A 22,893-nucleotide genomic window follows, 5' to 3' on the forward strand; every position below is an offset into this window, starting at 1 on the left:
TTTATTGACACCATGTTAGGCCTGTAATATTTAAAAAAAATTATATATATTTTAATGAAAAACAATATGTATATTTAATGTTTAAACTCAATTACACAACTTTTATTTAGTCTTGTGTCAAAATGGTATACCATAATGTTGTGAGTTATAGTTTCACTTTAGATATATTTAAGTCTATTTTTTAGACACCCAAATCATAACAATGTAAGCTCATTAAAAATTAAATTTTTAAACCCAACATAAAAACTCGTTTACTTAAGGTCCATTGTTTTTAACAATTTTTATAGACAGCTCTGTCAGTTAGGAACTTGAGACTTCTCTATTACAAATATGCACATTGATGAAGCTAATGCCAAATAGAAAAATATCGGTCCTAATACAAAGTTAAGACTTGAATGAAAGTTTTGCATTTTCAATAAATAAATAAAGATCCCAGCATGTATATAAAATTACAAGTTTTATAATTGTACTCGTCTTGATTAGATGAAAAGCAAGTCCTGCAAATATCATTCTTAAATTATGTGCCAACAGGCAACAGGTTTAATTTTTTGAAACACACCAAAGTTTCATTATATAATCTCATTTCGGGACGCCAAAGAAGATACATGGCGTGTTATATTATATGGTGGATTATCTTACAATGTATTAACGGTGTAATTAGAAAATTATCAAAATGAGGTTATTTTTTCTGACAAACCAGTTTGCCGCTTTGCCTTTTGAAAATGGTGATTGACATAAAATCTTTTTGGTGAATTCAGATCAAGAACCGTTCAAAAGTTAAGTGTGAAAAGATTGGTAAAATTTCTTGTTGTAATCATTTTGTTATGTTTGTTCTCTAACGTCTCGCTAATTATTAATTTCTAATAAAGTTTGCCATACGTACGTGAAATAGATATTAAATGGTTCCAAAAATTTGTTACTTTTCAAGATTTTCAAGAAGATGGATCAAATTGCGTAAAATAATAATTATAGTTTTTCTTAACGTATGTACTAAAATGTTTCTTTACATCTATATATAAAGATTGTAAATTTCAGAAGAGTGAAATAGAGAAAAAAAATATTTGACGCACTTATATATACTTTAAAAATAAATATTTGATTAACAACTTGATTTATGCAATGTATAGTTTTTTGAGAAAATCCCCAAAATGACCCATTTGTATAATGTGGTTTCAAGTTTATCCCCTTAAATTTAAGTTTCTAAATTTGTCCCTTTGTTATCTCGTCGCCAGCGACATGTTAGCGAATACCGACGATGTGTTAACATAACATAGGGTTGATAATGCGTTATGTTGCTAACATATGGTAGCAACGATGCATTAATGTTTAAAGCAGGGGTTCCACGATGCGTTAGTTGATAACGCATCGTTGCTACCCTATGTTAGCAACATAAACGCATCGTCAACCCTATGTTATGTCAACAAGTCGCCGACAATGCGTTTATGTTGCTAACATAACATAGGTCGGCGATGCGTTTATGTTGCTAACATAGGGTAGCAGCGATGCGTTATCAACTAACGCATCGTGGAACCCCTGCTTTAAACATTAACGCATCGCTGCTACCCTATGTTAGCAACATAACGCATTGTTAACCCTATGTTATGTGAACTCATCGTCGGTGTTCGCTAACATGTTGCCAACAACAAGATACCAAAGAGACAAAATTGTAAAATTGAATTTGAAGGGACAAACTTGAAACCACATTATATAAATGAGCTATGTTGAGAATTTTCCGATTTTTTAGACAAAGCTCTCTCATCCCAAGGCTAGACATATACACATTAAAGCATAGAACGTAGCTACACAAACCTCTCAAACATTCCTTTTTGTGCTTTTTGAACACCAGCCGAAAGTAAAGTTTCATCTCTCTCTCTCTCTAGAATAACTTCTTTCAGCCATGGATACGGCTCACTGGCCACAGGTACATAGTTAGATCTTTAATCTTTTTCATCATCATCTTCACTAATTACCTGCAAAAAACCAACACACAAACAAACCTTAATTAGTTCATGGTATTTTAATTTGTTACATAGTTGAAATTATCATTTATTTCATAAGAATTAATATAGTCTGGTCATGGTATATGGATCAAATCAAATTAACTAGAGGTTTACTTTATATTATGACTATGATCATCCAAGTTTTGGATCTTCAACCCTAATATTCTTGTTTAACCATTTTATTGTTTTTCTTCAAAATATGTATATGTTAGTTATCTTGAAGTGTGGTTTTTATGGATTGAAAAAGCATAAAGCAGTCTTCTTGTTGTATTCATTTGTCTACAAATGTTAAAGTTTTGTTGGATCTTTATGTCTTTTCTTACCTTTTTGTTTATGGGTTTGTGACAAAGTTGTGTTTATAATATATAGGGTGGGATAATGAAGCCTATGGAAGAAAAAGTGATACAAAATGTTACACAAAACACCACAAATAATTCTTGTTCAAAACCATCTTCAAATTCTTCATCTTTGGAGAGAAAGACAAGACCACAAAAGGACTCAGCTGTAAACTGTCCAAGATGCAATTCTACAAACACAAAGTTTTGTTACTACAACAATTACAGCCTTTCACAACCAAGATACTTTTGCAAGACTTGTAGAAGGTATTGGACTGAAGGTGGGTCCCTTAGAAATGTTCCTGTTGGTGGTGGTTCAAGGAAGAACAAAAGATCATCATCATCTTCTATTTCATCTCATTCTTCTATGTCAAAGAAGCTTCCTGATTTGGTTGTACCTCATGCACCATTAACAACACCATTACTTTCTCAAAACCCTAGGATGCATGATCATGATCATGATCATGTTCATAATCATGGCCAAGATCTTAACCTTGGATTCCCATCAACCAATGATTTCAAGACAAATTCTGACCTTATCCAAGTACCAAACTTTGATGGGATCAAGAATATTAATACTACTACTAATTCAACTCAACTTTCAGCTTTGGAACTCTTGACAGGAATGACTACAAGGGGTATGATGATGAATTCCTTCATGCCAATTCCCATTCCTGATACCAATTCATCGATGTTTCCCATGCCAGAATTCAAGATTCCATCGCTTAATGGCGTCCATGAGAGTTCAAGTGGGAGGCTTTTGTTCCCATTTGAAGATGTGAAAACAAGCACAATGAGTTCAATAAGTTCATTAAGTACAACTACTTCTCATGATGGACATCACAATGTTGAGCAAAATAGAGATCAGAATGGTGATGCCAATGGCTTCTGGAGTGGGATGTTAGGAGGAGGTTCATGGTAATTAACAATTATATATACATATATGTGTACATATATCTATATTTGCAATGTTCAAGCAACAATCTTTGGGGGGTTTAATTTCATTTTTTTCTAGTCTTTAAATGGTGGGTGGTAATTACTTGTTTGGATTTCTTGAGAAACTAACTTGATAGTATCATATAATTAACATTTGGTACTCTACTCTTCTATCCTTATAAACATGTTTTATGTTTAGTAGTACCTATCTTGATCATTAATCTAATCTTGTTCTTCAATTAAGAGTTTTGAGACATGATCACACTTGATCAGAAGATTAGAAAATTCGTAGCGAAGAGATTGAAGATCGATCGATGATCAAGAAAACAAATCAAAGACCGAGTTTTTTTTATAATGATATTGTATGATGTTGTACAATTCGTGTTAATTGATTTAAATTTGTATGCTTGTTTCTTTTACAACCTTTAATTATATTTATATATATTGTAGTGTCTTGCATACATATTTCAAGTCTTTTTCAGTCTATAATTATTCATTGCATTAAAGTTACTTTAGCAATTAGCAATTAGCAATTAGCATGCATCTTTAGGTGTTTAATTTGTGTGTGTATGAAGTTGCAATGTGCGTAGGAATTAATATGGAGAAGTTGAAAATGCTTCCACTAAAAGTTACAACCATTTCATTCTATATATGTATAAAAAAAGTCTGCAAGCATATACACATATATGCATATTGCATAGTTGTATAGTACAACACTACATGTTTATTTTTTTTCAACTTGAACTCCAATTTTTTCCAAGGTGAATAATGATTACTTTACCATGCCATGTTTTCTCTAAAATATTATTTTCAGTATTTCTTGTTTCCACTTTGAAAAAGATCTGACAAGAACACCCTACTTTATGAGGGACCTAAAACACTCCCCTTGGTGAACGTGCTAAGGGAATAAAAATCACCTTAAACCCACTAGCTTGATGATCTTGAGACACATAAATTGCTCATTTGATCATATTATTATTATTATTGTTATTTTTTAACAGAATAAATAATCCACTTGTGGCTTTTGGCTGTAACCCACTTGATGTGCATAATCATAATCACTTCCTACTATTTTATGTGTTCACATGTGAATAAATGTATATATATTTGTATGTGTGGCACATACATACAGATGCATGATGAATATTAATGGTGCATGATGCTAGAGGTCCCTTTCACTTACCAAATTGAGAGGCCTAACTTGTACATCTAGTCTTTGATCCACAAGTGAAAATGGAATACGTCCATGGTGAATTTAAACTTATATGTGATGTTTTCGAAAGTACAACGGCTTATTGTTACTCAATGGTGAATTTATATGTCTCATATCTTTATACCATTGTCATGCACGCGATCCCTATACAATTTGTATAGGCTGATACGAGTTGTATATGTCCTGACTTGTTGTTGTCGGCAAGAAGGGGCTGGTGTCTGGATGTATCACATCCCGTTTAAAATAGCATCACTTATACATGTGATTTGCCGATATCTCAAATGTCCTAAATACCTTCATCCTTTATGCGCATACACTATATACGAAAACTTGACACACGTCATCCTTTTGTGGTTCTATATGGAAAGTATGTTGAAATGAGGTGACGAAAACTTGAACAACATGCACTACCAGTCTATCACACCCCATACTCCCATAGTCTAATTGAACAACACATAACCCTTATGAAAGATAAAGATGTTTTAATAGTTGTTCATATATGCAATCTAATCACTGAATATATCAATATAAGATTATAAGCACCACAATTTGGACTAACTTAATAAAGTCGACTTGCGGTCTGAACTCTGAACCTTTCCATTGGTTCGGTCTGTCACTTGTGTTACAAGCCAGTCCTATTGGCCCACACGTATTAACAAGCAGCCTACATTTTATTACACTTAATTGTTTAGGTTATATATTACATATACATATTTGTTAATTTAAAGTTTATAAAAAATACGATTTATTAAACTACAAATTAATTTTTGTATTAAATTATAAATAACACCGCGAAATCTTACCATATATATTAATGGAATTTTACTAAATATTTTTGGTTGTTTAGTTTGCATAAGGGCACTCGGTAACTTTTCATTCAAAAACACGTAGTAGTTAACTACCAATAAAAATATTATTTAATATTTTTATTTTTGTTAAAATAAGAGTGAGTGTGATTTGTTGGGAAACGTTATCGCCTCACACAATGAGTCCCGGTACATGTCACTGCCTTGGCGTCCAAAGGAGCTTTTTTTTATGCACATTCTTAAGGAAAAAAATAAGAGTGAGTGTGATTTTTTGGATGCACATTCTTAAGGAAAAAAATTCAAAGGGTTAATCTGTGTCCTGTGTTACAAAATTAGTAAAATGGATATTTTTTTGCTTTTTTTTTCTTATTAAAATGCGTATTTTGGTTTTCTTTATTATTTTGGTTTCAAGCATATTGGGCCATAAGTAGCCCATAATCCATATTGATTTCCACGGTGTCCAGTTGTATGTAGTCCACAATTCTATCTAATTAAAGTAACCTTAATTTGATTATTGAGTGTGCATAAAATAACTATAAAATATAAATTAAGTTCTACTTCTACAGTTATTAAATTACGATTTAAAAATTATTTTTTTTAATTATTTAATATTTCACCTTTAAACCTCTTTTATCGTCCACATAAAGTATATATTTATATGATTTGTTACACTAAAATCTTCATTTATATGAAAAAAAATGTCACATCCAATAATAGTTAAGCCATGTTATTTTATTTTACACTAGTAATTGTAAAGAGAGATTCGAGGTGGGACACTCAAATCTCTCGACATTAGCCGTCCCTCGAATCCAAGATTATAGGCGGTCGTCTATATGAAAACTAAAATTGCTATTATTCCATAAAGTCAAACGAACTAAAAAAGAAAACATGTTTTGTATATGAAAATCATGTTTCGTCAAAGTATTTCTAAGATTAAATAAAGGAAAACTAGAAATTAGTCATTTAAAATATAAGTATTTTCAATTACAATATATAACACGCAACCTTAGCCAATCAAAACATGTTACGTGAATCAAATATAACACGCAATGCGCACATGCACACGCACGCGTACATACATAATGACATAATAAACACATTGTAAATAAGTATGTTTGTAAGTGTGTTTTTGGCTCAAACTACTTGCTTGAGTCGGTTTTAATCCATCCTTCATAAAAACTAAGACAAACATATTACTTTTGTGTTTTAAATCATTTCTAGATTTTTCTCTTTAAATTAAAAATTTTTTTTGTTGTTTTTTTACAACTGAGCGAATTCGCGTCAACGTAACCAAAACCGACCCAGTTCGCATCAACTAAAAAGCCAAAAATGCACTCAATGAAAGCCACGATCAATTGTAGGAGTTTCTCTCTCAATTAACAAGCCCAAAGATCACAGACGAGATCTAACCTAGTGGTTTCGCTTTAATTCTAACTATACGAAGATCTTATTTCTTACCTACTAGATCGACTGAAAGAAGCCTTCGGGTTACAGTCAACTCATAAAATACTCTCCTAAGAAGATATTCTTTCTATCCATAAACAGAAAGGGGGAGAGATTCCTGCTTGCCTACTTCCCGGATCGAAGGGAGAAGACCTATTCAATATAAAATTGCAAGCAAAAAGCATTCTATGAACGAATTCCTTCATAGCCTTCATAGATAGAGTAGAGAGAAAAGGGAGTAAGCCTTTGGTATTCTGTTCTTATCACTTAGTTCCTGTCTATCTCTATATATCAAAATAGACCCGGAAAAAGATCAGTCCATATAACTAGATTCGGAAAATTCACATACATGGAGGGGTGAGGCTTGGGTCTACTTTCTATTACAAAAGTTGAGAGTAGAAAGAAGACTCACTACTCAATTTGAAGGCGACACGCCTTGCTGCCTTTACGAGGATTTCCCTTCTTTGCTTCTTTTGTTTGAAATAGGATCGGGCCACCAACTCAACGCCTATGTTTTACCGACTGAATAAACGTCGTTTTCAATATGTTACTTATTTGTATCATAAACTATATATACGAGTATTTTTGGCGTTTACTAATTCAATGTGTAAATGCCAAACCGTAACCAAACTAGCTGATATCAATTGAAATCATATCACTTTGATCGTATGTTCTCGAACTCGCTAATTTTTTATTATAAATTATACCAGTGTTGTTAGTATTTTCTAGGGCCGTCCAAACCGCTCGATGCTCGAACTCACTCGTCACTCGCTCGAAAATTGCTCGGAAAATGCTCGCTAATTGAAAACAAGCCACTCTGCTCGGTTCGGTTTGTAAACGAGCCAAGCAACGAGCAAGGGTATGCTCGGTTCGGCTCGGCTCGAATATTTTTAATTTATTTTATATATAATTATATATGAACAAATATATAAATATATACACAAAACACATTAATATAAACTTACAATTATTTTTACCCCTTAAAATTTTTCATATTCCGTTAGTTTTATAGTTTTATTTGTTCAATTCAAGTTTTTAGAAAACTGAAAGTTTGTTTGCATGATCATTATATCTCACTCTAAACTTATTTATAATAAAAAATTACAATATATTACATGTTTGTCTAAAAACTACTAATTTATTTATAAAATATATTATTTACAACATTTAAATTTGTTTCTTATTGAATTTTTTAAAGTGAAAAATAAATAAATAATGCTCGAAATCGCTCGATGTTCGATCGTAAAATGCTCGATTCGATTTTGGCTCGTTTCGGTTTTCACTCGGTTCGAATTTCAGCCGCTCGGTTCGGTTCGGTTGGAAACAAGCCAAGCAACGAACAACCCTTCGCTCTGTTCGGCTCAGCTCGTGAACGGCCCTAGTATTTTCTATCTTAAGAGATTAATGCTTTTAATATAGTATTGATATCGTAATGAACTTAAGCCGAAACGAAAAAGATGAAAGTAAGATTAGAATGGTCATTAGTTTAGAAAAAGATGAAGTTTAATCAAGGAAAAAGGTGTATGAAATTATGATGGGTTGTCAAAATCATGATCATATGGTAATGAGTGACGTGGCATTTTAGGGAACCCCTGATCATGTTAATAAGTTGTTTGGTGGTCCCACAGACCACAATCACTAACTGCGTGTTCAGTAAAAGTAACATAAATGGGACCCATGCCTCTTATTTTACCGACAATTTTAACCTCGAGTTAACTCCATCTCCTATTGCCACACAATTTTTAACTCTGTCCTTTTGTCTTAAAAGAAAACAAAATACCCTAGTAAATAACATTCCTCCTAAAAATGAAATTATTACTCCTAGGGCACCACAAAATTATTACATATCGAACAATCATTGGAGTTGTATGTTTTTGTAGAATATTGGAGTAGCTTACACTCCTAACTCATTTTTAATACAAAGCAAGTGGGAGGTAACGTGAGATGTGGCGAGGATGCGATGAGAATTTAGTCAGTATCGATTTATTGGTGTTTGTTATAACAACAAAGAAGATATGAAAAATTAAAGTTATGATATGTCTAGAAGAATATCGACACATGTGTTATATTAATTGACGGAAACACATAAAAGCAAATACTGGTACTGATTTTGATAATATCGATACATGTATTTATGTAGTTCGGTCGTTATCTATTAAGTTCTCATAACGTCGGAATGGTTTTTGACAGCTCCGAAAATGGGGGCAACGTTCCAAATAACTTATTTGTTGAGCTTAAATACGGAGTCAGTTACAGTTAGGGCACGGAAATTTGACACCGTGGATACGTTATCTTGACATATTTCTGGATCAGTTATCCTTAGAATGTGTTCTAGATTCTGTCAGGATCAAGGATTCTCAGCAATTGGTATTACAAACGATTGTTTCTCATGTGTAGGTTAATATTTGATAGGTATAACGGCTATAATACGTGGTCTACCTAATATTTCGCTACAAGGCACCTGCAGCACGTGGTTAAAGCTGAAGACTAAGCTAGTGGGAGAAGTGACGGATTTATAGGACTTCTTGTTAAGTCACAAATAACTGAGTACTGAGGATATGTTATTCTTGAAGGCGTGTCTGGATCAATTATCCTTCTGAAGAGTTCTAGAGATATGTATAACGGCTGTATGACCAAGACTGCCTAAACTTTTGCTACAAGACTCCTTTATGCACGTGGTCAAAGTTATGGGAGCAGCTAGTGGAGTAGTTCCTTAAAAATAGGGATTAGTTGTTAATTGTATCTTCTATATAAACATCGAGATATGATCGATTAGATATCATCACTATATTCACACACATTCAGAGCAGAACCAAATACTCTCTTTACACATTAGCAATTCTTGTAACATCGATCTAATCTCCACAACCATTGTAACCCTTTTTTGATTAATAAAGTGGTGATAGACAATTGTCATCACCCGAGGTTTTTGTGCCGGCGATCCGACCAAAATCAAGGGCTTTTTCTCGTAACAAATACTTGTGTTTGTGTTTGCAACTGTTTCATAATCGTTATTATCAATCTAGCACTAAACCTCACAATTACAGATTTGGATACATTATCCTTAGCAGATTTTTGTCCAAAACAGTTAAAACAGGTGCTTCTCTTTTACCTGACAGGATGTGTTGTCTTCGAAAATCTTTTAAAATTTTGGGCTCAATGTGAATTAAAAAAAAGACCATAAAATCACGCTTTTAATTATATGATAAATAATTTAGCAGTTTTATCAATTGAATTGCATTTCCAATCCACTACAGACCAGTGGTCATGGTGTTGGTAGTGGTGGTGGTGGTAGTGGCGGTGGTGGTAATGGTAGTCGGTAGTCATAGTGTGGATAGTCGTAGTAGCAGCAGTAGTACGTAGTCGTATTAGCAGCGGCATGAGCAACAACAATAGTAGCAGTGGGAGCAGTGTAATAGGACGAGGGGGAGAACAACATGAGCAACAACAGTAGTTGGCAGCAGCAACAACAATAGGAGTAGTAGTAAGTAGCAACAATGGCAGCACAATAACAATAATAAACAAATTACTGAAATTACTCACATAAAACACAAACGAAAGTTTCTTTATGAACAAAATTCCATGAACTAGCACTCTTTTCACTACAAGTCGTTTTGTAAGCTTCTCTTTTAAAGCAAATTATATATAAATATATATAGACCTCTCGGTTGACTGGGTCTGAATCAGTTACCCTCCCTTTGAGCCTTCCTATTAAACAATTGTTTTTAATAGTTATCGAGTAAAATTGTTTAGAGAAACCTTTAAAGCATTTAAATTCCTCCCCTCTATACCGTTATCCATCCATATACAAGACTTAATTCTAAAAGTTCAGTTGATTACTTGATTTGTGCCGAAAGTTAAGATGCAAGTATGATTTATCAAAACTCGCTGCCCCTCCATGCGTTGTTGAGAGGTTTTTTTTTTTTTTTTTTTTTTTTATTCCGTATAAGATTACTGCCACCCATTGCGAGTTTACTTTTCCTGCTTAAAGCTCACAACCCACTATTGCAAGTTAACTACTTTTACTAACAATTAAGATAGCCACCTAAAAATACAAATGGTTTCCATATAACATCTAGAAATAAAAAAAAAAAATCTCTTAGTCCAAGCTCTCTCTCTCTCCATTTTTATCATCTAAATAAATGGCTGTCATTTAAAAAAAATACGTTTTATTTGATCACAACTAAAAAGAATACAATGACATCTTATATCTATTTCTACCATAAGATTTCACATAAAAGGTATATGCAAAAAACAATTGCCAAATCAATCCATTACCAAATTGCAATAATTGTGGATAACTGGATATATATCCGGCTCTACATGGTATTATAATAATAATTAGGATTTTATATACTTGTGTTTATGATCAATCTCCAAAAAGTGAACAAAGAAAAAAAGAAAAAAAAGGTGCTTATGATAGAATTTTAAGTACGTATTAATCTTTTCAAAGTGAACTATAATTAACAAAATCCAAACAAATTTCCCTTCAAATTACTTTAATTTTTTGTTAAACAAATTAAGGTGCTTATGATAACATTTTTTTTTTAATTTATAGTAAAAAATAAGCATGACGGGGGTAAAGCCGTAAGGCATGTTAGCAAAGTGAAAATCTACAAAAAGAGCTAGTGGATAATCATGTTGATGTGTTGCTTGCATTATTGTTTCTGTTATTGCTTTAAGGTTCCCGATGCATGTAAAAAATATCCAATTTTTAAAGAATATGAGGCATGAAAACTTTATGATTAGTCAAAACATTGAAACAAGTAAAGCACCATGCATAATTGCATTAGTATATATTAGCTGGAAGCTAAGTTAAATAACACATGCAATGATGTGAAATAGTAAACCTAGGCTTAAATCTAAATGGTCATTTCCCTTTGTATTCATATTCTAAAACTTGGCGTAATACCTACTTAATTAAAAGATCGACACCAGTATAATTTTAACGTTATTTTACTAATCTCGTGAAAATAACGTTAAAAGTTGCGGAATGTTAATCAGGCATCATGTGGTGGCGTTGAGTGTTGTGTGTCTTATGTCCAAGGCTTGATGCATAACTACTATTTAGTCGGGGTCTCAACGAAAGCAGCCTTCTATTTCTACAGGATAGAGGTAGTGTTGTATATAACTTACCCTCCTCAGATCCTACCATAACGTTGATATTGATGTGATTTACTGAGTATAATGATAATGATGATGATGATGATGATGATACGCAAAATCTCAATGAACAGTTTGAACAAGATCTAAAGTTTAATGGGTAATTCAATTTTCTTGGAACTTAAGTTTAAACAATGTTTATCTTAATGCATGTTTAAGATAAAGTTTGTTTATTATTTTAATAAATTATTTCTAGTTTGAGTAGGATTAGGACATGGATATAATGTATACCCATCTCTAGACTTGTTTTATTCCTTGTAAGTTTCGGTTTTATTAAATAATGAAAGAGTCGTACGTAGAGGAGTTCTACAAGTATCGTATTAGGTTTTCCTGATTTACTTGCTTAATAATTTTACGCTGTCCGCCCGTCCTCATTTGCCTTTGGCCTGTCTTAACGGCCAAATATATGTTACACCAATGTCACATCACCTTGTTATGTTATATGGTATTTAATAGTTGTTTTTGTGTGTTAGTGTTGCATATGTATACCTATGTCACAAAATGTTACTTATTCTCTTAACAATTTTTAAAAGTGACCTTGATAAATATATTCTTTTTAGATCCATTGTTATCTCTATGATCATATATAGTGAACACTTGGCTTCATTTATGTTATGTTTATATCTATCTTTTTGAGATTTGATGCAGTTGACTTAATTTTTATAACCGATATGATGAAGCGTGTGTAGATTGAAGGGGGCAACAATCATAACTCATATAGCGATGTATGCATGTATAAAGACACCACTTTGAGCCTCTCTTTCTTTCTGTTACAATCTTTTTTCTTTTTCTAATTATATATTGATATGTACATATTTCATTTGAATTTATGCATGCATGCTAATTAAACAGCTCAATCTGATATTCTGATGACTTAATGTTAATTGAACTTATATCTTGATTAGCAAATGTTAAATGTTACAAAAGTGTGTAGTATTAATTAGATTTTAAGTTAATCGTCCTCATAACTTACATTTTGTTTGAACTTTGAACCTTTAACTAAATGCCACATCATCCACCAGCAAATCCCTTAAGTCATGATAGTTGTCGACATATAATGATTCATTTACAGGTTGTACAAGTTCAATTACTTTAAATGAAGTGAGTTAAAAGTTGTTACATTTAAAGATAAATATTAAAGTTTGTTAATACATACAGGAATAGGTTGATATATATCACAATGAATTTTGCATAAGAAAAGAAATATAGAAAGCAATTAGATAATGATACAATATGGGTAAAAATAATGTTTACATTAATCAAAATAGAAGACAAACGAGTAACAAACTGCGTAGTTAACCCTTTTTTTTGGATAAAAAAAACTAATGGTCTGTTTGGTAAGGCAAGGAGTAACGGAATTGAGGGAGATTGAAATGGAAGATGAAATGGAATGGATCAATACCAGTCTTTATGCTGTTGATGGGGAGGTGACAATCATGCTGGTGGCGATGATGGTGGTGATGTTGGCGGCGACGATGGTCAGGTGGTGGAGGTGGCGAGTGGTCAAACGGTGGTGGTTGTGGTGGCAACGACAATGGTGGCGGCGGCGGTTTAATGGTGGAGGCGATGGTGGTGGCTGTGGCAATGGTGGTGGTCAGGTGGTGTTGATATATTACGTAGGGTGAAAAAAGAATGAAATGAAAAAAGAAGCATGGAGTGAAAATGAATGTTTTGATATAATGAGATTTCTTGTGTAATCGTTAATTTCATTTCATTGACCAACCAAACATCCATTTTTTCATTCTCTCACAATGATTCATTCGATTCCTCTTATCGATTCCCCTTGTGTATTTCAATTTCATACAATTTAAAAACACAAATTATTTAAAATATATATCTATAATGTACATCCATCAACTGCCAAATCTTATCATCAGAGTGGGATCCTGAGATCCCTAAAGACACACCTTAACAAAAGCAAACCAAGAACACTAATCAATTTGTCCTGAAATAACCCTATATTGAGAAGACCCGTTTAATCATTTAGTAGCCATAAGTATGGTCTACAATGAGTTAGTGTTCTCTAAAGTAGAAAATTATTTTTGTTGATGGTGGGTTATGAGTGGATCGTAGAGATATATGCAATTGATTTGGTTGCTAATTATGAATAGTAAATATCAAAAAGTTATAGAAAAAGGTTAAAAATTTTTGAAAAAACAAGATTTTCAAGGGTGTCACGATGTGTCAACACTAAAGTCAATATTCTCATACTCACACACAGAGATTTGGGTTTAGCCTAAAGGGTCCCCATATCATTTGAGATACACAAATTTCTTACCCATATATATTATGCCAAATAATGGATGTTCCTTAAGGTTTTTTAGGGTTTTCACTTTCATGCCCCACGCATTCACTACATCTTAATAATTAGCTCTTTATATCATCATTCTATCTTTTCTAGTTGTAAATGAATCCTTTGTTGTTGTAACAAGTTTAAACAGCTTTCAGTGTGCCATGCATTCTTCGGCCCCTAAACCTGAAACTTTGTTTTAAATTGGATCAATTTTGCTAACTGAAAGAAGATTACGACGTAGCTTGTAATCTGTTTACCTGCACTGTATTGTAACCGGTTAGAAAATGTATGGCAAAGTCATTAAAACAATTAAAAAAATCCACTTCAAAAAAAAGAAAAAAAAATACTTCACAATTAAAATTGTTTTTTTTTTGTGTTTATCAAAAGTGAAACTTATGATGATTATATTGCTACTCTTGCTTTCTAATTATTCAGTATGAAACTTTGAACACAGTTGACTTATTATTATTATTTTAATAATGTTTGGAACCATCCTCAATACCCGGATGAGTCTTTCTAAGACGGGATGTCAACTGTCTATACTGATTTTGACGTTTCGAGGCTCTGCCTCACCAATAACACTATCAAAGAGGAAATCCATTGTGGGAAAACCCTCTTGATCGAGTCAGGTATCGAACTTTAGATCTTAAGATCCTAAGCCCTAACCATCCCTATGCCATTGAATCGGAGCGCCAACTGCTTAAACACTATGGTTGACTTGATAAAAAAAATCACACACATATAAATAAGATTAAAAAAAGAAAGTCTTGACAGATATCAACTGTAAGCACAAACCTAAGTTTAAACAAGATTCTGATGTTTCTTCCTCTCCTAAGTACGTGTCTAATCCAACACCAGCATGAACACAAATGTAACATATTTTAGTGTGTTCATTTACATAGTTTTAAGGTGGATACCAGACAATGATGTGAGAAGCTTGACCTAACACTTAATTTTCTAACATAGTCAACCTAATTATATATATAAACTAGTATAACACATCGTCAATTATTTAAAATTTTGTTCATGTGTTATATTATGTCAATTATTAGGGATACGTGGCCGGAAGGATATATAGGACGAACGTATCATAGTTTATACAAACCAATGATTTTATTTTTCTGCTAGTTTAAAAGGCTAGGATTAATAAAATATTAGAGCTAGGTCGCTTGAACTTTTTTCAACATACAATATTCCTAGCTCATAACGAATACAAAAGGGTTCTTCAAATTTATTTGAGTGAAAAATAATTCAAACGTAACTTTATTATTGTTTATTATCATTGTAAAAGTCTGACTTTAAGGCCTACACGGCGACTACTAGATCAAAAGTCGGTGTACTCCACTATTCGGCCAAGCTGGCTCCTAGTCGGTATACTTAGCCTAGTATTTGTAATATATATATATATACTCAAGTTGCTGACGGTATACTTAGCCAATGTTGAACAAGTCAGCATGGTGATTGAATTAAACATGTATAATTTTGAATTATGTTTATTTTCATAAGAATTATACTTATTTTGACATGAATTATGTTTATTTTAACACATATAACATCCAGTAGTTAGTTTTCTTTATAATTGTCATGTCCGAGCACTCCCAACTCCCTAGTCGGCAGACTAGGGAGCGCTCGTCGAATTTTACAAATTACAATAATATTTTTATATGATTATATAAGACATTTGCGTGTTGCAATTGAAATTAAATTAATAAACCAATGAAGAAATGAATATGAAAATGTGAGAAATTTATTTTTATTTAGTGAGGAATATGTGCATGCACACTTTTCTAAGAAGGTTTTTAATTAAAATAAAAAATAATAAAAGATGTGAAGCAAAAAAAAGGAACTTTTGTTTCTCTTCTTTGCATATCTGTTCGACGAGTCAACATGGAATCCAATAAACTTAAAAAAAGGAAGAAAAGTCGGTGCTGGCTTTACTTGATTGTTCATCTATGGCGATATGGACATATTTTGCCATTAGTTACTACTACAAACTTTTGTTACTTTTTATTATTTTTCTTGCAATTAGTGTACGTTCCTTTAAAAACCATAAAAGAAATGTTACATGTTTTTCTTTATATGTAAAACCATATAATATTACACTTAGCTATTTTTGAAGGGCGATTTTTTGGTCAGCAAACAATATTAACATTTATAATGAAAACGTTTGGTTTTTAGTCGATAACCGTTAATCAATTTTTACGAAGTGCTTAATTTGTATAATATTGACGCTTTTTTGATATTTGTTATTCTAAGGTTTCAAGAAACGAGGTTATTACAATTATCTAACCTAATACTTGATTATTTTAGTATTGTATCATACTTTACCCTAGTTTAATTAACTTAAACGTACATAAGAATACTATATAAAGTTATATTAAATTGTTGTAAAAAGTTAACAAGGAATTTCATTAGATTAAATAAATGATTGGTAGGTATATATTAGTGTAAATTAGTGAAAAAAATGGTTGAAAGTGATTTTTGAAGTAAATGAGAACATAAATGATATATTTTCTGGACATCCATTTAATCCTTAAGTTGTTTACTATGGAGGGGCTTTAAGCTTTAAGACCCCTCCATGTCATCGTCACGTAGAAAATGAGGCTTCGAAACGCTTTTCCGTAACATTCATTATGGTTTAAAGCCTCTTTACCACCACATTATATATATACACATACATATATATATGCATGTGTGCATGAGAAAGAGAGGGAGTGTGAAAAGTAGAGGGGCCCACCAAAACACCCCTTATTGCCGGTCTTCACAACACCCCCCCCCCCCTATCGTCCGCCGTTTCCCCCCTTGGCTGTGTTCCCCTCAACATCACCCCCTCTTTGCCGCCCGTAACGTGTAGTCTTGTTGGAGATAAAACCGATGGACAAGGCATTTATCATAGGGGTTCGATCAGTGCTAAAAGGGTTGGGCGGGAACACCATCGTAACTACCATCATGCTAGTTGGGATCATTTTGGTATCACTTACGTGCTCACAAACGCACTCTAAGGAAGCATGGGGTTACTTCAAAAGATGAGCTAGCACATTGCGGCAAGTGATATGGGTTCGTTTGAGTTCACATGAGTTGGGATAAGGTGGCTATTGATAGTGAGCGTTGATCACAAGATGAGGGCCCTCTAAGACCACTCGTAGTTGTTGGGGGAACGAAGCAAAACAAAGGGGGAAAAGGGCCTGGCCCCATCACCGTACAAAACGAACCCGGCTAAAACGAACGAGAAATTGAGAGGGTGGGGTGGTGTGGCGCATTTTGGGCTCGTTTTGAACTCATAACGAGCCCACTACGAATGAGCTAAGAGAGGAGGGTGGCATATCTTTTGAAAATAAGATAAAATATAAAAAAGAAATAAAAGTATTATACGCATAAATTTGCACCCATCACAGATTGATGGCTGTGGTGCATGGTTGTTAGTGGTGGTTGAATGGAATTTACAAAGATCAAGGTGACAATATGGCAGGAGATAGCTTCAGAGAATGCACCCTACAAACCCCACAACTGTTGAGCCACTCACCCACATAGCTAGCTATCTTCATCGCTTCCCAATGACACTCATTAGTCGCCATTATTACCTCTTCTTCCTTTTCTTTTTAACTCTTTCTCCTCCAAATATTCCGTAATAAAAATATGTTATCTATTCTTCCTAGACCGAAATGTTCTAGGTCTCACAATTGACCATCTCTCTTTTCTATGCTACACGGATTCTTTGTTTTTTAGATCATAGTGTAACTGGTTGTTGGGCGACTTTAAATCACTTATCACTCACATACAACCAATCCTAACTAAGTTTGAAACCTTCTTAAAGTGGTGCTTTCGTATTTTAAAGTGTGTACATAAACCGAGATTCGAATTTGGAAACTTCTAAGAAAAACTTACTGACCACCCCCACCAAAGTGGAGATAACTTTTATATATGCTAGACGGATGGATAGATTATATCATCTACCTTTCACGCTCTCTTCCTTTCTCTATTAATCACCATGAATGTTTCTATCAGTTAAGAATTTGTCTCTTTCTTCTGTCTTACGTCTAAACATTCTTAAACTCACGAATGTCCTCATCGTCTATGTTCTAAGGCTATGCGTAGTGGAGGGGCTACAAACTGGGGCGAATTGCGACATGTGGTGCCCAGTAAGCAATAAGTAGAAATTTGTTTTGGGGGAGTAATAATGTATATATGTTTTAAGATAAAATACAAACATTTCTTAACATAAAAACAATGATAATTAATTTGCAGTTATTATTGGTTTTGTTTTTATAAGTATTTGTTGTTATTTTTTTGTTAATATATTAAAATAATAATAGATCCTACCAAACACAATGATATATACAGTCCGTGAACATTTTTGTATTTTGTATTGTGTGTAAATGTCTCTTGGTGTAATCCATTCAACCATTTCTACGATATGTTTGAGATTTCCTACTAGGTTTATTTATTTGTTTATTTCGTTTTGAATTAGTCACTTTTGAATTAAGGGAAAACACTTGTACACACTTGAATAAACGTAAATTTAAATAACTTATCTTTTCTCACTTTCTCATTTTCTCTCTATTTTATTTATTAGGATATTATTTTACGACAAAAATAAATGATCTTTTTTCTTGAAAAATAAAAATGTAGGGATTTTCTAATTACTATATGTAATTAAGTTTTAAAGTATAATATTTAGTATTAAATAAATAAACTTGAATTTAATGTATCTTGATCCATGGCTTTATAGCCTAGTGGCATCATGGTGGTGGGATAAGGCTTAGGGACCATAAGGTCCTGAGTTCGAATCCCACAAGGGGATTTTCTCAAGATTTATTGGGTTTCCTCCTGAATTGGTGGTTAGACATTATTGCCTAGTGGAGATGGATATGATCGCGTGGTTCTGCTGATGACACGATGATACTCCAGTGGTCCGTGAGTGATCTTAATTTTGCCGTTCAAAAAAAATGTATCTTGATTTTGTGTTAGATTAACAAAAATTAAAACAAGGATACGGTGGTTTTTTTTCTTAATAAAAGATACAGATTGTTTATGTTGAGATTTTTTTTGTTATTTTATTTATTTTACTTTTTTTTAAGTCAGATAACTCACACACTCTAAAAGCAAAAACCTATTACTAAATCTATACATTTGTTTTAAACGACAGCTCACACGCTCTTCTCTTTCTTCGTTTACACATTTTTATAAAAGTGCAAAAATCAACTATTTAATTAGCACATTTTTCACGTAACTTGGGACACTAGAAAACTATATACCCTTTGGTTAATGTCGGGATAAATATCTTCAAACTCTGAATCTTCAAATCATTTGATTTAATTAGAAAAGACCCATTTCTTAATAGGTTAACGTATTTTGTATTTAATAGCATAAGACCTGAAGAAACGTGGATCTACTCACTGGTAGCAGATCTACTTTCCTCGGGTATGATTAAACTGTTTTCACCGATGGTTCCTTTGAATCCGTGTTCTTCCACCTACAAAATGAACAGCGCCGTTACTTACCCCTCAGAAAGGGACAGAGGGGTCCTCTTTGGGGTAACCCTCCGGCGTGAGAATCAGTATCTTTGTGGAGAAGATAATAAAGTGTGAGTCAGTGAAATCTCAAGAGTATTGCTGAATCGCTGAATACTCTTGATTGTGTGACTGTGTGTTTTCTGTAACTGACTGCGAGTGAATATAATTCAATATGATTGAATGTGATATCACTACTTGTAACTGTCAATGATTGAGTGTGAATGAATGTGTCATCAAAGTGGAGTTGATGCTGTATTTATAGTGCTAGGGTTTCCACTGGCTGGGCTCAGCCTCGTTGGCCTCCTCCAATCGCACTGCGCCACGTGTCCTCTGGGACACCTGGCGCTTTCTCGTTGGTTGTAATCATGTGGTAGCACATGTGTCATGCTGAGTTGTCGACCTTTCATTTGGCAGCTGTCAACATCAGCATATTCTTACTCCTTAAAAAGATGCCTTCTAGAAGAGTGTCTGACGTGCACAATCAAGGTTGCCCTGATCCTGATTTGGATAAGGACGAGGTTGATTATGTGTACGTGTGATATGCGCCCATCCTGAGAATGCGCGAAGTCTTCTTTTTATTCTCACGCGCAGATATTTCATGCGCAGGTGTGATATGCACGAGCGTGTGATATGCGCCGCGCGCTGGTGCGCCACGCGCATATGTGACGCGCGAGCATATGTGATGTGCAAGAGCATGCGATATGCGCCGCGCGCATATGTGATGCGCGAGCATATGATGCCTGAGCATGTTTTGTATGCGCGATGCGCCTGGGTTTTGGCTTTGTGCCTTCATAATGTCTTTATCTTGTGGGTTGACCCGCCTTGCTTGGTGTTGAGGCGGGTACATACCTCTTCAAGCCCCCCCAGTCTAATGTGTGTCTTATCTTGCGCGAGCGTGGTAAGATAGATATTAGACTCGCTGAATTGTCCTTTTATAGGGGGTTTTGTCGTTTTCTTGGTTGTTTCCATCGTCGCGCGAAGTTCTATCCATTTGGTTGAAAACGAAAGGTCCAAACACGTGGTTGGTTGGTGATGACGTGCGCCGTAAACGTGTCAGACGTTTCGTGTGCTCGAGGTGCTACAGTTGCCTTTCACGTCCCCTCACACAGCTGTCTTGAACACGTGTCGCACTCGCATTGGTTAGTACCTGGGAGTGGGGGCGCGTCTCTGTTCCGTGGCAGGTCGGTTACATCTTTTTGTCCCCTCACACAGCTGTTAGGGACACGTGTCGCGCCTTCGTTGGCTTGCCCCTGCGAGTGGGGGCGCGTGAAATCCGATCAGCTGCCACATTTCTCTCTCCTGGGCCTATAAAAGCAGGCCCTTAGGAAATTTTTATCTTCATCTTCATTGTTGCTAAAATTCAAATTTCTGCTTTCACATTCTGATTTGAGTGTTTACATCGATTAGAATCCTCGATTATCGGCTATTACAGTTGTATGTCTGATAGTTCATACTCGTCTAGCCCTTCAATCACCTCCGTTGCCTCTCGAAGACGCCGTGTGAAATCTGTGGTGATGTCGACATTGAAGCAAAAGGGGAAGGGGAAGAAGGTTGTTGAGACCACATCGGAGGAAGTAGGGAGGACCAAGGCCACCAAAAGGTGGAATGAAATCCCCTGCAAATTGAAGCAGGCAGATCTCGACAACCTGATCACCTCTCAGGGCTTTCCCACCCTGTTTGGCTGCATGTTGCCTAGGTCCGGGCAAACGGCGGCGGACCCGCCTGCCGGCTATATATCCCTATATAGCCACTTTTTCACCCACTGCAACCTTCGTCTCCCGATGACAAGGTTTGTGGGTGCACTGTTGAAGTTCTATGGGATTCACATATCCCAAGTCCATCCGTTTGGACTCGTGCGCGTGACTCACTTTGAGTTCATGTGCAAATCCCAGCGCGAGGAACCCACTCCTCGGCGCTTTCAATATTTTTATAAGGCCAAGATCCAAGACAATTGGATCTCTTTTATTCCTCGCAGTCAGAAGGTGAAGTGCTCCACTGTTTCATTCAAGAGCCTTCATGACTGGTCTGAGAGGTTTTTTTACATTAAGGCCGGTGTGATCCCCATCCGTATGACCATGCGCTCTATCACTTCTGCGCCTGCGGATGAGGATGTCCTCAAGAACCCAACTGGCGCATGGGTTAAGAAACTGACCGCCGAACCATCCCCCGCGAAGAAAATTTGCGAGGAGGCGCTGGTTGGGGTCGGCATGAGCAGGCTCTGGGCCGACAGCGCGCTTGAGCCCGTTATCCAAGTCGACGGGTTGTGTAAGTTTTTTTTTTTTTTTTTTTTTTTTTTTTTTTTTTTTTGCGCGAACATCGTTCTTTTGCTGATATCATTTAACTTGTCTTTGCGCAGTCACCAAGGATTACATCCTTGCCGCTTATGATGAACATGTGGAGGGCGGCTCCGTCGAACTTGGCATTGGGGAGGTTGGTTTCCCGGATCGCTTTGATGACATGTTCATCCCAGTGGATCTGGATTTTGACTTTGACGGTGACGCGCCTGGTAAGCCTTCGCACTCCTGCTCATTCCTTTAGAATACCCAAGTTTATTAACAGTTCTGTCGCTTGTTTTTGTAGATGCGCTTGAAAACTACGAGCTAGAGCTCGCGGAAGAGGAGGAGGAGGAAGAGGAGGCGCCTCTACTAAAGCGCAAAGCTAAGGGGAAATCTGGCGCAGGGGCCAGTAAGAAACAGAAGAAAGAGGACACCCCTGTCGCTCATCCCCATGCTCAAACGAAGGGACCTAAGGAAACCCAGGTGTTTACCACAAAGGTTTCTTTAGCTTCTCTGCCTGTGAGAGTGGGCAGACCTCCTGTCCACTTGAGGTATGGTGGCGTCGCCTCCTCCTTTCGCGCGGCTGAAGAGAGAAGCAGTGCCGCGCCTGCAACAGGTATACTTTATTTATCTTCATCTGGCTGAATTGTTATTAAACCTTTGCTCCTTTAAATGTTTGCAGAGGCAGCGACGGTAACAGATCAGCCGCAGGCGCCACAAGGTGCCACGGCTGCGCCGGGGACTCCATCGAAGTCCCCTGTTCTACCCTCTGAAAAGGGTAGAATGGATTTTATGGCGATGTTCGATGCGCGAACAGAATTGCGCCAAGGTAAGTTTTGCACATATGTCTTCTGAATTTTTCCCTTTGGAGTCAGTCATAAACAATTTTTCCTTGTTTATTTGTTCATAGGAGTT

At 35.2% G+C, this 22,893-nt stretch overlaps 1 protein-coding gene across 1 annotated transcript; it reads left to right on the forward strand.

Moving 5' to 3' along the window:
* Positions 1 to 1,850: 1,850 nt before the first annotated feature.
* LOC143529500 (dof zinc finger protein DOF4.6-like) lies at positions 1,851 to 3,688 on the forward strand. Its single transcript, XM_077025278.1, has 2 exons — positions 1,851 to 1,921; positions 2,370 to 3,688. Exons 1-2 carry the CDS (start codon positions 1,898 to 1,900, stop codon positions 3,255 to 3,257), a joined length of 912 nt encoding a protein of 303 aa, XP_076881393.1. The 5' UTR covers positions 1,851 to 1,897; the 3' UTR covers positions 3,258 to 3,688.
* Positions 3,689 to 22,893: the final 19,205 nt, after the last annotated feature.

This window comes from Bidens hawaiensis, unplaced genomic scaffold, assembly GCF_021521415.1.
Source record: "Bidens hawaiensis isolate Kalapana, Puna unplaced genomic scaffold, B.hawaiensis_p1.1 tig00008566_1, whole genome shotgun sequence".
NCBI lineage: Eukaryota > Viridiplantae > Streptophyta > Magnoliopsida > Asterales > Asteraceae > Bidens > Bidens hawaiensis.